General features: G+C 37.9%; 1 protein-coding gene across 1 annotated transcript; it reads left to right on the top strand.

The window, feature by feature from the left end:
- The first annotated feature begins 5,505 nt into the window (after window positions 1–5,505).
- LOC145781108 (transgelin-2-like) lies at window positions 5,506–10,960 on the top strand. The gene is made up of 5 exons (XM_082592864.1): window positions 5,506–5,735; window positions 8,389–8,493; window positions 8,657–8,746; window positions 9,517–9,699; window positions 10,373–10,960. Exons 1-5 carry the CDS (start codon window positions 5,592–5,594, stop codon window positions 10,457–10,459), a joined length of 609 nt encoding a protein of 202 aa, XP_082448990.1. The 5' UTR covers window positions 5,506–5,591; the 3' UTR covers window positions 10,460–10,960.
- The last annotated feature ends 4,131 nt before the right edge of the window (window positions 10,961–15,091 follow it).

The raw sequence follows: 15,091 nt of genomic DNA, 5'->3' as shown, positions 1-15,091 counted from the left end.
AACTAGTCTCGTCCTGTTGCTCAACACAACAAACAGTGTACCAGCCTCATTTTTGTAATCAAATATCGATTTCGCTTTTAAAGCATCTTCAGTTTGATATTGTCAAGAGCAAAATAATAATACACAATTCTTCAAAGGTTAAAAGTTTAGATATTATTATTATTATTTTGAATTTTTTATTATTATTTTGCTCTTGACAATATTAAACTGAAGATGTTTTAAAAGCGAAATCGATATTTGATTACAAAAATGAGGCTGGTACACTGTTTGTTGTGTTGAGCAACAGGACGAGACTAAAGATAAGAGACAGTCAATCGCTTCAAGTGGACAGTTTGCTGGGTGGTTCACTAAAAACAGACAAGTTTTATTAGTCAATTGGATAAAGAACTAGTCAGAATCGGAATCATCGGAGGATGAGGTTGTCGCGTCGTCACTGGAATACTTGAAGACGCAAAACTGCCCGTTCATGAACGCGCGATGCCATATGATCGGAAGCATTACTTTCCTTTACTGCCGAAGAACCATTTATCCAATTTTGTACCACTTTTTATATTCGCAACGACACCGGTCAAAAATAAGCATTCGATGAAAGAATAACTTTTGCGTAACAATTAAGCCAGTATTTATAAGGTTGCAAACTTTTTACAGTTCACAAGAGCATTGCCAGCGCATAAAATAGCGTGCGTGATGCTCTGGGCTACCGCCGTGTGACACACGATGAAGAAGAAGCGCATAAAATTTCGTTTGATTAAAGCATACGGCAATTGCCGCCGCAATCCAAGGTTTGTTGATTTGGCGACGGCAATGTTTTTGCCGTCGTAGATGGAAGCTAATTTCGAGGGCTGAATATGTGTAGCCTATTATATACCAATACCGCTACTCCTGGTATTGAAACTTTGTGGCAATTAGCTGCTGTGCATTGTTGATGCCATGCCAGTATTATATTTGCATATTGGTGCTGCTTGTTACATACGCACAGCCTACCGTATAATGCTGCAGATTATTTATCTATGGATGGTTCAACAAAAAGCAAACTCTCTACCAAAACTTTATCACTATAAAGCAATTTAACAATTTTATAAATGTTTTGGCCAAATTGGGCCCAAAAATGAAAACTTTTCGCCTGTAGATACAAAAGTTGAAAACTGAATGTAAAAATGATATAAAGTATGTGGAATGCGGCAAGCTAAGGGAGGTCTGGGGGGCTTCGCCCCCCAGACGTTGGTTTGACTTTGACGGCTACGCCTCTGGGTCCACCTACTTTTAAAATGGTTCCTCCATCCCTGCCCTGTACGACCAAAATTAGTTGCTTTCTGTTAATGATGCCAATATTTAAAGTGGTGATGTCACACTGCAAACTAACTTTAATGCTTTGATGTAGTAGCTTATTAGGTATAATTGATCACTTTCAGATTTCTTTCAGTTCATCAATCATTCAAAATGAAACCACAGAGTTTTGCCCAATGTAGAAAAAATCAGACTTTTTTAGAAACTCGTATACCAGCTGGGAATGAGAAGACCACGTCAGGTTGGATGCACTAATTGCGGATCCTTTAGGCGGCGGATTAAGCTAATCGTATGAATAGTTAATCGAGGATAAGTTTTTACGTAGCTCATCATGGAATCAAAATCGGTGAATTTATTCAAAAGATTAAGATTTGCGCATGCAAAAAATTGTCTTCGAAATAAGTTGATTAATTAGCTTTATCCGTGAATAATCCAGTGTTGGTGTGTCCAAACCTTAGATTAGGCCTACATGACTTGCTCTGCCTGAAAACCTTAATAATATTTGCATTGCATCTTAATAAACATTTAAAATGTTTTGAACACACAGTAAGGCAAAACTCGTTGCAAAGATCATTACCGTAATAGAAGGAAAGATGAATGGTAAAAGAAACAGAGGTAGACAAGGAATGATTTGGACAACACACATATCTAAATAGAGACAAGTAAACAAAATCAGAACTGACGATGCACTAGCAAGTGCGAAATATATTTTCTGTTACATCTCCTGACGACTGATCCCTGTTACCTTAGCAATTGAAATTTTAGCTTTAGAGAAAATTAAGTTATGAATGTGTAGTACGAACAGCTCATGACCGAGAACAATGACGCATTGTATGCAACCCTTAATACGAGAAAGCAACATTATGATGATGATCTTAATAAATGCAGCGTGTAGGCTAACACCATTACAAAATGTGCAAATTAAATTTAAATTACCGTAACTAAAAAAGTGCGAAAAGGTTTGTACCGTATGTCTGGCTATTGGACGGCCTCGGTGTTGGGCAAACGAATTAAGTTAGGTAGTTACGGTAACTTAAAACGAGCTCAATGAATGGCCAAATTTAGTCATTATAGGTTTAAACTTTAAACTTAAAATATTTAGACTTCTGTTACAAAAGCTGATGCATGGCCATTTTTCCAACTGTATGTTGCAATTTACATTTTTACTTTCATTTTTTCATTCCTTTCTTCCACATCACAAGACTATCTGGACTCATTACTAAAGTAAGCAAACCCTTTGACTACAGACTAGACACAATGTAGCCATAAGATTAAGAAACGGCTGAAACCACAAGCCCGCTGGAGCAACTGACATGATCTTTGCAGAAAGCTGAAAAATTGTTAGTGTATTTGAACGTAGTGGGCAACTAAGTAGGCTTACTAGGATAGCATTCTTTTGGCAGAAAATGTCGCGGCAAACGTTTTATAGCTCAAGTTTGTCGTGGCCGTGGCGTCTAGGCATTGTTTATAAATAATAATTCGAGTCATAAATCATCAGCGGCTATCCAATAAATGCTGCGTAAGAAAAATGGTGCTGTTCACAATAATTTAACCTCAGTCTTCAGTAACGTATGCGAACATTCAAGCGATGTGGACTTTTATTATCGACTCTTCGTAAATGAAACGCCGGCCCCGTGATTCCTCACAACGATCGATCGTCTGTTGTTCTTATTAGGTGCACGAAGTCCTTATTAGTTCATGTTAGGCATACTATGTTTTTAAAAATTGGTGGACGCCCCTGGTGTCTCTTGCTAGGATTTTGCCTCATCATTACTGAATGTTAAATTTCACGCTTGCGGTAGACATGCCCAATAAATGCCACTTGCCTTTTTAGAATAGTTCATTCATCAGCACGCCAAATTTAGACTTGGAGAGAGTCCTCACGTTCCTTCGTTAGTGATCTGATCAATTCAGTTTGTTCCCATCATTCTCAGTAGGCTACAAACCAAACTTCAGCACTGTTAATCTTCTACACAACACAGGCCACAATTTTTTTCGTGTAGGCTATTGCTATTTCGAATGAAAACGGCGTTGTGGAAAGATCTTTTGCTTCAACGGTGTGTGCGGTAACCATTGTACAAAAGTGATAATACGCAGCACCAGCAGTGCCCTACAAGGTGACCTGCTCAAATACTCAGCATTCAATGCCTAAAGGTGAACAACTCAAAGTATTTTGATATTTGCCTGAAAAATTAGTGTTTTTATCTCCAGGCGTTGAATCAATGCCAATTTAAGCAACAATTTTGCTAACTGGAGAATTGCGCTACCCCCACCTGATGGTTTTCTTCATAGTCACAGCTGCAATTAGATTTAGTAAATATAATTTTGCTGTGGTGTTGCACGAAAACTACAGCCCACAAATCTTTTACAAAAGGTATACTTGTTTTGTTAGGAGCTTACCAAGCAAGTAGTGCAGTTGAGTTATATGTTGGATTTTAGCGAAGATTTTCTCATAAGAGCAGCCGAAACAGATGCCACAAATCACAGCGTGCAAGCTGAAATACAATAGCTCAGTTTGCCCTGTTGCAGCACCTGGTTTTGCTATGTGATTTCACAGCATAACAGACAGCTTGTTGGGTGAAGTCAGTGTTCATCATTTTTGCTGAAGGCTGCTGAAGTTCATATTATAGCCTTCCGAAGCTTAACAATTCTTCAAAAAAGTTTCGAGACTAAAAAAGGTTAATTTGCAAAAAGATATATTTTTATTACCCCTACGCAAAGTTGTTGTTGTTGTTTGATAACCTGTTAGTGAACCATTCGTTTTAGACCAGTAATCCTCTAAAATATTTTTTGTTAAAAAAATTGCTTTTTTATTGCGGATATAGTCTTACCGTTGTGGTGGTCCAGAAGTTACATCAGTCTAGCCCTAGAAGTTATTACAAATTCTGGGCTGAGTAGCAGTTATATGTCGCCTTAAAGTTATGTCTCATCAAAAATTATTATCTTTTTTTGTATGTCAAAAAAAGATGCTTGATTTACAGTATATGAACAAACTTGTTATAAATAGAAGCGATTTGGAGTCGGAGGGATTGGGCGAGTCCGGAGTTGGCCAGTTATAAACCGAAGAGTCCGAGTCGTATATTTTTTGCCCGACTCCCCAGTCCTGGTAGTAATAGCCTAATAATGATTTATTTTGTGCCTGTTGTGACAGCATAGCCTACAGTTGCAATGGTTACATGATATTACTGTTTTTTTTGTTTATAAAGTCAACAATATTTCATAACGAAAAGCATTCATTGGTTTGTTAGTTTTTATCAGATTAAAGCTACATGTATTTCCGCATAAATAACCTAACTCAGGTCTATTACTCTTTTATTACACTATCGTGGTTACAGTGCGCTGACTTTCTCTTAGCGTTTGTAAAACTCTTTTGTTGTAGTCTATAAGTTTACACGGAGATTAGATTTTGATATTGTTAAATGAAAAAACTGTGCTTTTTGTCATGATAATTTCTAGTTTTGAAAAGTATAACTACTACGTACCGATACTAATCAAATCTTTACAAATTCAAAGTTTATTTTGAGATGATGTGTTAATGGCTGGCTTGTTCAAGTGCAGTCAGTATTTTAAAACTTCCCGCCTTGTTCATAAACCATTTCATGAAACCTAGCAATTTGTGGTTGCGCTCATACATTGACGCCATTGAAATTGTACAAAAGCTTATTGAGGCCTCACAATGCAATGTATTGCAATTTTTCTATCTCTAATAATGCTAAAGCAGAGAAACCTTGTTTCTGGAGATACGTTGTTGTTTGAAACACTGGCGGAGTTTAATGGCTTCCAGCTACAAAATCTTGCTTGCTCTGACAGTATACTACATAGCTTATTCAAAGGGACTGCAGGCAACTGTATTGATTCAAATGCAAAAAGTGTGTTTCGCTATTACACGTACAGCACAAGTCCAAATATTACTGCTGTCAAACCTATTGGTTTCTTGGGCACTTTGCCGACTTTGCACGGGTAAAGATTTTCGGTCTATTTCCTAGTTTTGGTATCAAATTTCACTCCGACCGTGGTAATTTACACCAATTTGCAGATCACCCACTTACGTCTTACGGTGTTTTGCTGCCATCTTCATTGTGCCATGACATAAACTAGGCCTACTATTAAAAAACACATTGTTTGACACATTCATTTACTCTTTTTCATAGCGACATCGCAGCAAGTAAATTTACTTGACTTGACATACGTGCTAGCTTATACTGTGTTTGTGATCATTGTCATTTTATTTTTGATCAGGTCATTAAGGTTAATAAGAGAGCAATATTTTGTTTCAAACTTAATTAATTTTTCGGCGAACTAAAATGGCAAATCGTGGAAAATCATACGGATTTTCAAAGGAAGTAGCCAATAAAATGTCAGCTAAATACTCCGAAGAAGATGAAATGGAATTGGTGGCTTGGATTTCCAGCATAGTGCAAAGTGAGCCAGAGGAAGTAGGCAGAGAGGTAGGTAATACTGTACTTTGACTTTACTTTACGTTTTACATGGTAACTATTAAACCCATGTAGGCGTAGCTCAACTCCATGTATTCTGTCACCAATCTGTCAGATCGATGTTTCGTAACCTAACTAAACTTGTTAGCTAAAACGATTACAGAATGTACAGACTATACAATCTTCAGTTTCCTTCTTATTTTTTTTGCTGACAACAAAATCCACCACAGAAGCCATTTTAAAAAATAACGAAATTCACCGTGTTTTGTGAAGCAACATCACCCGACGTGAACGAAATGACAGACTAAGAAGATGTTAATTTAAAAAAGCATAGTGGGCCTATGAAGCTTATCAACTTGCTAACTTTGCGTTTTCGCAAAGGCTTAATGCTACAGAAATAAGTTCACTGAGGCCGGAAAATTTCTTCCTGTGAAAAAGCTTTCAAACTTAGCCTATGCTAGGGACGGTACATTACGGGACGCGCAACTCCGTTGTTCCTTCAACATTAGAAGGGTCAATTGCCAATTTGACATTTTTTACGCTTTACTACAGGCTTGCTTTCAACTAAAAACCTTAAATTACTTTAAAACCAACTTAACTCTTATATAACCCATAAAAAGTAAAATATTTTGTAAATTAGAAAAAAACGTAACCCTTCTAGTGTTGCGGATAAGCCAAAAGCGGATGAAGTTTCGCATCCCTATGATCTACAATCCCTACCTACCTATCTGAATTCGGCGGCGAAGTGAATTCTTCCGTTCCGTAACAATTTGCAAAGGATGTGATAAAACAAAATTTATCCATCAAAACCTTATACACTAAACAAGAGCCGTTGAGAGGGTAATTTGGGCCCCATACCAATGAGATTTTCGGGCCCCAAATTTTTTTTTATCAAGATAAACACGGGTATAAGCCTAGTCAGTGGCGTAGACAACGGGGTCCAGGTTATACCTTTGGACCCGGCCCCAGGCGCGGATCTACCGGGTGGGCCTGATTGGTACAGGCCCACCCAGATTGACAGTGGGCCCACCCAAAATCAGATTCATGAAAAAAAACATATTAATGTTTAACACTAGAACAACTGAGTGGCACTGAATTGTCTGTGGCATCACTATGTCAAAGCATGATACCACTTTAACAGCCCATAAACAATTTAGGCCTACACAAAGCGGTGTTTCACAACTATCTCTTGATGGAGATAAAAAAGGAAATGCATTCCAACCGGCAGACTATGGAGCTGGAGCGCTCATGTGACACCAGGTGGAGTTCAAATTCATGGGCAGTGCATAAGGTATTACGGTTGCTGGATATATTACTGGAGGTTCTGTCTGGCTTTTCCGACCAGTGGACAAACGAAAATAGAAGCAGAGCAGCTCCTGCAGCAGATGCAAACGAAAAAGTTCGTTTACATGCTTGTGACTTTTTGCAAACTGTTTGAAAACAGCGACTTTGCTACCAAAGGCCTGCTGAGCTCAACACTTTGTGTGACAGACTGTATATCACTGATTGAAACACTGAAAGCTACATATGCAACTTTCCGCGAGGATTCGAAGGGTGACTTTGGTGACGTGCTCAAACTGACAGAAGAACTGATGGTAAAACATGAGATAACTAAGTGGAACGTGGTTGCTTCTCGTGAACGCAAGCTGTCTTCGAAGTTTCACAAGTCTGTTGTCACCACAACGCTGGGAAAAACGTCGGCGTCAAGAGTAATGAGGATTTAAGGGCGCTGTGGAACTGTATTCTTGACAGGCAGATAACGGAGTTAAACTGCCGCTTTATGGACGACATGTATGGATTAATGAGAGCAGCGGCCTCTTTCGCATCTAGATCTGCCACTTTTGGCGAAAGAAAAAACATTCTAAATGGTCCGTGTGCACTGTATGGCATTGAGATCGCAGATGCTGAACATGCTGTATTCATTCAACACATCAGACGGAAAATGGATCGAGAAAACTTACCTACATTAATAGAAGTAGGCTACTGGATAGTTGCCCTGCTTACATTTTCCCGAACATGAACAGTGTTTTAAGGACCATCATAACACTGCCTTCCACGTCCTGCAGCGTTGAGAGACTTTTCTCCGCAACAAACAGGATCCAAACGCGCTTGAGATCATCCATGCTGACTGGACGCCTTAACAACTTGACACGTTTGGCTTTTGAAAGACAACTCATTGACAATTCGGATTATGATTGATGACATACCGTAATCAACTTTTTTAACTCGAAACCTAGGAGACTCCGCTTTGTGTAGAAGCTCCGGTAACACTAAGTTTTTGTTTGTTGGCTCGCCGTGGCAACGCCCACCAAGATATTTCCTAGGCCCACCCATAAATTACATTCTGAATCCGCCACTGCCCGGCCCCGGGATAACTTCAGTGCCGGAAATTTTTCAAGGGCCTAGAAACATAAAGCAATCACAGCGTGTTTTTGGATACATGCGTTTTTCTTGTAAATGTCTTGATTTGAGGCCCGAAGATCGCATTGGTACCGGGCGCAAAATATCATCAACGGTCCTGAGCCTGGTTGATCAACAAAAAGTTTGCTTAATTTAGCATGAACGTTTTAGCTAGTGTAACTTTTCCAGCTGCATTTGACATTTGATTTGATACAAATGATGAAGTTGTGAAAAGTCAAACGTCGATATTAAAACATTTTTTTAGAACTTTCACGCTTGGCTTCAAGATGGCCATGTGCTATGTACTCTGATGAATGCACTCCAATCTGGAAGCTGCAAACCAAATCCACCCAGCACAAGTACAGTACCGGTAAGTGGCTCAAAAGTAGGCTAAGCATTGTGAATTAAACCGTAGAGACATTCACCAGTTTTCTGAGATTAAAAACCAAAACACAACATTGTAATGTGTATAAAAGCAAATAAAAGACGAGCTAAATAAACGATTGAGCTTTACTTGTGTTTATTTTGGACAGGCGTTCAGAAAAAATAAAGAAATGGAGAACATTGGAATGTTTCTATCCGCAGCGGAACAGTATGGTGTCGGTAAAATGGATCTATTTCAGGTTTGTCATGATGGCGATTTAATAAAAGCAACAAGACTATTTACCGTCAGTGTATCAGTGTAGGCCTACTTCATTTTATTTGCCACCGATAATGCATAAATAATGTTTGTTGTATGCACCAAGGATCTAGAAAAGTAGAAGCAACAACATACGAACGTAAGTTGTGAACGCATGGCAACAAAAGTGCTGATTTCCATGAATTATATTTGATTAAATAGGACAGCATCAAGGGCTAGAATGGGGATCAGGTCTTGAAATTCAGGAGTTAACTTGTCGCTGAAGTTTTATTGGTGTGCGGTGTCATTTCTTCTAGCCAAAGAATAGCGGTTCCGTGCAATGTGAAATATTGTGGGCAGCGAACACGAAAATTGTTGTCCACCATACCACTGTTTCCCAATCGCAGCGTTGTTAAATTTTTACCTCAGTTTCCTTTTTTTGTAGTATCCAGTTTTATGCCTAATGGTTGAAGATTTAGATTAAGTGAGCAGGAAAGCAAGGAAGCCAACCTCACTAAAGCATTGTCAAGTAGAGGTTTCGAATGTTCTGAATCGTTTAGCTATAAATCGAATCCGATTTGATCGAATTTTAAAAAATAAAATTTTCAAATCCAGCAGGATATGATTTCAAGAATTCGTATCTTGAACAACTGCTCGATGTAAACTTTTACTTGTGCTGTAAATTTGTTATATCAGCTGTGGAAGGTGTATTCTGGGTTGATTGTTATGAATAGTCAGTTTTGTTCCAATATAAACAGCAGATGTTTTTTACAGACTGTTGATTTGTACGAGGCCACAAACCTGAGCCAGGTCCAAGTCGCACTGTACAAACTCAGTTCAGTGGCTATGAAAAAAGGTTTTGATGGACCCCAAATAGGAGTGAAGATTGCTGATAAAAATGTCAGAGATCATGATGAAGTGACGTTAAGAGAAGGAAGAAACGTAATTGGGTTACAGGTTAGTTGCTGACAAATTGTTGATACATTGGTTACATATGTTTCACAACTCACAATTCAAACTCTTTTTCCTTTCGTAAAACTTCGATAAGTAGGAAAACTTTTGAAGATTTGTCATGTTTTGATTTCTTTTTGGTTATGGTATTGGCTCAAACAAGAATGTTTTTTTAAAACTCGCACTACTGTACATCTGACCAATATTATGAAATGAAGACAAGGTTTCCGTAGCATTCGTGTTCAAACGTTTTGATTTACAGTGTAATCGAAGTTTTTACTCATGGAGCTAGAATGTGTTAATTTTCTACTAGGTCAAGTTATAGTGTGTCAAACACTTTAATCTTTAAAAGAGTAGGTTATGGATTGTGTTATTTATAACATGTTCACTGTTTAGCCTTTTAAATGCTAAAATATATTTTTTGCCAGTTGCAATGCTTGAAGCATAGTTAACATTGTTGTGATGTCACCAAAGTAAATTTTTCAGAAAGGTTTCTTGAAAGATAAGTGTCGTTTTCACCCTCTTTTCATTTATTTATTTTTTAATGGCGCGTGACCGTGACCATTGACCAAGTGCCTCTTCTATTCATTAAAAAATTGTTCATTAAAACTGAAATTTATTTGAAATTAAATATTTAACCATGAACAACGATTTTTTGATCTTTGTTCTATTTTTCCAGATGGGAACCAATCAAGTTGCCTCTCAAGGAGGAATGACGCCATACGGTTTAGGAAGACAACTTACTCCTCAGCAACAATCTAAATAAATTACGAGTTTTGCATCTGAGGGATCTAAATTTTCTGCACATTAAACTATCGGTTTATTTTTGTGACATGTCACACATTTTTAGAGGCTATTTTTTCTTTGGATTTCGTACAAACTTCTCGGCATTCCTTGAGTAGGCTATAGTTTTTATTTTTTTTGGAGAAATTCAATTATTTCTACATTATATTTTGATAAATGTATTGACATACAAACTGTTTATAATGGAATAAGCCTACATCAACTTCACAATATGAGGTTTCACTTTTGGCATTTTTTTCTGTTGGTAATTTCTAAAATTTAAAATTTTTGCTAAATGAAATATTTTAACTAAGATAGCATAATTTCCAAATTACAAACTGTCTTGTTCGCTTATATAAGCTTATATTATAAGCTAGCCACAGTGAAAAGTGGATTTTTGTTACCGTGTGTTAGCATTATACAGCAAAAGCATCTGTTTGCCATATCTGGTAACTCGTACTGTAATTAAAAGACATTGTTTATATTTTTTGCGTGAAGTTAGGAACAGTTAAGCTTCCCAACAGGTGTTGTGGCATCGTGGAAAACGTGTTTCTGCATTTGCTGTTGCATCCTATATACAGAATATGTCCGCTCCGATGGTAAAGCGCTTCACTTTATGAGCAAGGAAACTTAAGATTAAGTGGCGCTGGTTCTACTCTCGGGGTGTGCGCTTGAGCGACGCATTTTAAGAACTGCTCTCCATTCAGTGGCATCTAGTGGATGGAATAATTCACAGGCAACAACACTTCAATAAGCGGAAAATTCACTTTCAATCTCGGTAACAGGGCCTGCGTTTGTGGTTCAAAGCCTATACAAGTATGCGAAACTGCCAGGATTAAGCTCTCGAAGCTTTCGTCACCGAGGATAAAATAAGAATAGCTACAATATTTTTGTGGTTGTAACAATGTTTTTTAATGATCTTAAATTTACAAACCCAAACAACTGAAATACTCTCTTCTTGGGGATATAAAGATTCTAGAAAGCTTCTGTTACAACCCCCCCTTTGGCACGCGTGTGACGTCAGGATATTGAGAATGATGCTTTCAGTCTAATAAAAAATTGCCTAGTTTTAAACAAAATTGCATTAAAAGAGCGAGTTTTGCCAATATCAAACATCTCAGCCAAGAATTAGCAACAAGAAAACACAGAGACTAAGCTTTATTTCCAAAAAATGCGGAAGAAAACATGATCTTATCCTTTTGCTATGCTACCAGACAGCACCATTTTACAGGAATATTCGTACCCACATTTTTATTGAAAATGCTCTCAGAATGCACCAAATTCAAAGTAATTTTTCAGAAGACCCCCCGCCGCTGGGTGGTCAAAACCTCCCCCCTTTTAAAATTCCTGGCTACGCTACTGACTGAGTGCAAGAAGGATCTTAATGACTGTAATCAATTGAGTTTATAAGGAAAATAGTCCTACCTTTCTTAACCAATGCGGCGCAATGGTGGTTGCTGGTTCGCACGGAAAACTGTCCTATGTGCTATGTTAAAGTGCCAACCGTATATTTGAGCATGATTATCAAACCAGGCGCAGAGTTGCGTACAGATTGAATTCAAAACATTTTGTTTAATAGCCTACGCCTCACCGAAAGACTTTTTCTGACGACAAAAATATCTTAATGGTTTCTATTTTGTCTAAACGTAATTAATTGGTTGGTTGATTGTCAGTTCATGTAGCCTAACTTAGCTAAGATAGAAAACCACATCCTCTTGTATAAATTAAAGATCTACAATGATAATAAAATTAGCTCTAGCCTTAAAAAATGTATAAAAAAACGTAACAACACAATCACAAAGATTTAATGTATGCCTTAAGTTTGTGTGGAAAGGAAGAGATATTAACACGAAGACCACGCATCAGAGTTCAAGTGTACGGACGAATTATGGGATGAATCAGTCACCTCCACATCCCCAAAACAAAAGAAAGTGTGCCAGGCATGATAACTGTCTGTCATAGGACTGTAACTTTGTCAGTTGGGGCCCGGTGCAAACATCCAATATGGTCCCTCATTATTCTGTTGTCTACACTTTTCCAGTAAAGATTCGTGTAGCGTTTGTTCTGTTGTTTTATTGTTTCTTTGTTGCTCCTATTGGAAACAAAACTCCGCATGATAAGCGGAGCTTTCGCAACCTCGAATTTGCTGCTATAAATGTATCCAGTCCTACTGTTGTACCTCATGGGTTTTGAAGTGTGTTAAAAGTCCTTGAAGAGGTATTTTCATGATAAAATAAGCAACAGAGTTGGCAGTACACACGGTCCATGCTATATGAATAACATAACTAATATCTTCGTAGTTTTCCAACTTACAATTTATTGAAAACTAAGGATTTTAAATCATGGGGATGGAAAACTACAACCACTTCTGGGCTTATCCACAATACTAGAATGGTTATGCTTTTTTTCTGATTTACAAAATAATGTACTTTTTATGGAATGCATGTTAGGAGTGAAGTTAGGTTTAAACTAATTGAAGGTTTTTTGTTGAAAGCAAGCTAGCAGCGAGGCGTAAAAAATTGTCAAATTGACGATTGACCCTTCTAATGGTGCCGGAAAATGTTTGTTTGGTTTATCTTTATCCTGCATTGCGGGAAAGCGGACTTGAGCGCTATGCATCGGTGTACGCCTTCCGACGTACACCTGACCCACGCTGCAGCCGACGGCAATGTATGTTTCCGGTTGTCTACTCTACTTATGACTTAAATTTGGTACTACCCATTACTCGAAATCGATCACTGGGTAGAGGCAATTATCGTAAAGTTTCTTGCCCAGAGAAACAACAGCAAGTGTGGGTGGCTGGAGTCGAACATGCAGGCTTTCGACTGCGAGCCCAACGCGCTAACCAAGAAGCTGTACGTCCGTAATGTAATGACCATGGGCTGTATCCAAGGGGAGGTGATCACCCCACACTCATTGGAGTGGTTAGAATGACTACGACGAGTTGAAAGTTGTTGTTGAAATGACTATGACGAGTTTAGCCCACTGTCCAAAAATCACCATCCCAAATTCCAAAAGTGGATAAAGCCCCTGGTAATGACTTCAGTTGAAAACGAACGACCGTTATGGAGATTTTTAATAAATAGTCCTTTTGATTGTTTTGGACCTGCTGCAATATTGACTTCTTGATCTTTGAGTTTTGCGATAATGACTATAAGTTCATCATTTTTGCTTGCATCTCATCTACCATTTGTATTAATATCGTAATTTTCTTCAGTGGTATTATTGTTGAAACTGTTAACCAGGGTTAACGTTAACAAGTAGGGAAAGTACATTCCCTCTCTAATACTGATGTCTTGCTCCGCTCTGCTCTCTCTTGCTCCTTGCTCATGTCGTGCTCCTCTTCATTATCATGTCCCACTAAAACTTCACGGGCAATATTGCAACTTTCTTGAAAAAAAATATCGAAATAATTTCTGTCTTGTAATCGAGTGTTTCGTGGTTTAATTGTTCACCAAAATTACTTGCTCAGCTGTTATTAAACCAGAAGCGGTTCCAGGGGAAGAGGCGATCGCCCTCCTCCCCTCGAAAACCAGAAAAGTAACTATATTCACGGTGTGTCATGTTTGATTCGGCATCAACATATAAGTTCTATAACACCAAAATAAGCCAAGCCATACACCGACGTGGCTAGTCTGGAGGGCTATGAAAGCTACAGCTACGACACAAACCTCAAGTAATAAACGAAAATCCTGGTCGAAAAATATTATAATAACAACACCATTACCGTACTTTAGTTTTTAACTTAAACATTTTATAATAACATGTAGCAATGCGGGTGCACGGTGGTGGGCGAGTTACCGCCCTGGACTCTGTCAAGTCATTTTTTCCACGGAAAAAAACTACCGATACACAATATTCAAGGCTCTCTGACATTCCACTTAGCAATGTAACATACGATTCGAACATGAAGTTTGAGGAAAAGAGAATGTAAAAAAAGTGGTCCGCATGTTGTGATAAACCATGACAAATGTAACTAGTCGACCACTTGTTATCAAATATTTTAAAACCATGTAATAAGAGATAATCCTTTCAGAATGTTTAGCAGGATCTCATGTTTTAAAAAGCCCCGAAGCCTTTCGAAGGTGAATTTATTTGTCTAAATGTAGCAAAATTTCATTGAAATTTTTGTTGAAATAACGCCCAATCATCCAAATCTCTCCTGATCTTTCCATTGTAGTAGCCTGTTCAGCACCATATAAGGTTATTAGCGGTTCATTTCAGTTACCATCAGGAAAGAAGGCATGTGTACCCTGGAGCAAGGCTGAAGGCATTTGATTGAACTATTAAACCTGCAGATTTTAAGACAAAGTTGCTACAATCGAAAAGGAAAACTTGATAGCGTTTATGCACATGTATCATGTTGTACAATTGCAACATAGAGCTCTTTCAGTTTCAGCCTTATTTGTTTTTTCGAGCTTGAACTCAAAAGTGGTTTTCTCAAGGACATAAATTAAATATTGCTATAAAAATATAGGAACAAAAATTTAAATGTTTTGCTTATTAGTCTCGGCTGTCTTAAAGCCAAATTATAAAATGGCCTAGGTTTTATAAACAACAATTAGGAAGTTTAAATTTGCTAATTTTCACAATGATCCTGGCTTTTAGTGATTGT

The sequence above is a fragment of the Aplidium turbinatum genome, chromosome 12 (genome assembly GCF_918807975.1).
Source record: "Aplidium turbinatum chromosome 12, kaAplTurb1.1, whole genome shotgun sequence".
Lineage (NCBI taxonomy): Eukaryota > Metazoa > Chordata > Ascidiacea > Aplousobranchia > Polyclinidae > Aplidium > Aplidium turbinatum.
The sequence above is the reverse complement of the archived record's forward strand: the minus strand, read 5'-3'. Positions and strand labels throughout refer to the sequence as shown.

What these genes read in the sequence shown, in the direction of transcription:
- LOC145781108 (XM_082592864.1), top strand. Translation starts at nt 5,592, where the DNA reads ATGGCAAATCGTGGAAAATCATACGGATTTTCAAAGGAAGTAGCCAAT. An exon ending in CCAGCACAAGTACAGTACCG is followed by an intron (nt 8,494 to 8,656) that starts GTAAGTGGCTCA and finishes TATTTTGGACAG; the next exon opens with GCGTTCAGAAAAAATAAAGA. An exon ending in GAAACGTAATTGGGTTACAG is followed by an intron (nt 9,700 to 10,372) that starts GTTAGTTGCTGA and finishes CTATTTTTCCAG; the next exon opens with ATGGGAACCAATCAAGTTGC.